General features: G+C 38.8%; 1 protein-coding gene across 1 annotated transcript in view; it reads left to right on the top strand.

Annotated features, from left to right (window-relative positions):
• Positions 1–1,087, top strand: part of ANAPC1 (anaphase promoting complex subunit 1) — a 158,631-nt gene that overhangs the window by 45,582 nt on the left and 111,962 nt on the right. Inside the window, exon 13 of the mRNA XM_012656759.1 lies at positions 875–1,015. Coding sequence (XP_012512213.1) covers positions 875–1,015 — 141 coding nt within the window. The remainder of the gene's footprint in view (positions 1–874; positions 1,016–1,087) is intronic.

Raw genomic sequence — 1,087 nt, 5'->3', positions numbered from 1 at the left:
GTGGTTATGACTGGAGATTTAAAATTGGATGCATCTGCATGTAGTTAGTAACTAAGGTCATTTACATTTTTTTGTTTTCATTTTTGCAGTTAAGCAAATAAATGCTGTTTTTATATTTTTGAGTAATATTTGCCTCTTGGGGAAATACCACTAAATACCAGTCTGATTTCTTTGCTTTTTCATTGCTCTCCTTTCTTTCTGGGTTCTTAGTTCCTTAAGTCCTGTCTGCCTTGGCCTCAAATTACAGTTTATGTCTCTAGCCCTGTAAGGTTGGAACATGCCGCTGGCTTCTCTTCCTTCTATCCGTGGCCTTCCTTGCATATTTTTAGCCTTTCCATATACTCTCCTCACCACCAAAAATTGCAATGCCTAGAACAGGTAAAGCAGGATGAGAATGTTGGACCTTCTCCCTGTGGATCTCTCCTAGATTTTGGTCCCTCAAGTCTGGGTTGCTTCCACAGCTTTCCAGTGTCATCAATCAGATGTTTTGCTTTTATCTACATTCTAGTTGTTCTCTGTGAGGACCTTGGTCTGCTGCAAGGTACTTCATCATAGCTGGAGCAGAATGTTTATTATTTTTTTTAAATAGACGGAGTTTCATTATATTACCCAGGCTGGAAGTGCAGTGGTTGTTCACAGGTGCGGTCATAGTACACTGTAGCCTCACACTCCTGGGCTCAAGTGATCCTCCTGCCTTAGCTTTGGAGTATCTGGGACATAGGTGCACCACTGTGCCTGGTTTGGAGCAGAATGTTTTAGAATCATTACACATAATTGTTTATTGGACCATGTGCACAAAAGAAATGATTGAGTTTCTTTATCCTTAGTTTCTGAGAAACTACTTCATTTGTGTCGTATTTATGACTTTTTACAGGTTGTTCTGTTGTCTCCAGTTCCAGAACTGAGGGATTCTTCAAAACTTCATGATTCTCTCTATAATGAGGATTGTACTTTCCAACAGCTTGGAACTTATATTCATTCTATCAGAGATCCTGTTCATAACAGAGTAACTCTAGTAAGTATATTTTAAAACATTAGGTAGCTTTTCAAGCGATAGAGTTGACATTTCAAATTTGTCAGAATGCAA

This window comes from Propithecus coquereli, unplaced genomic scaffold, assembly GCF_000956105.1.
Source record: "Propithecus coquereli isolate 6110/MARCELLA unplaced genomic scaffold, Pcoq_1.0 Scaffold519, whole genome shotgun sequence".
Taxonomy (NCBI): Eukaryota; Metazoa; Chordata; class Mammalia; order Primates; family Indriidae; genus Propithecus; species Propithecus coquereli.
Note: the sequence above shows the minus strand (reverse complement) of the source record. Positions and strands in the feature narration are given on the sequence as shown.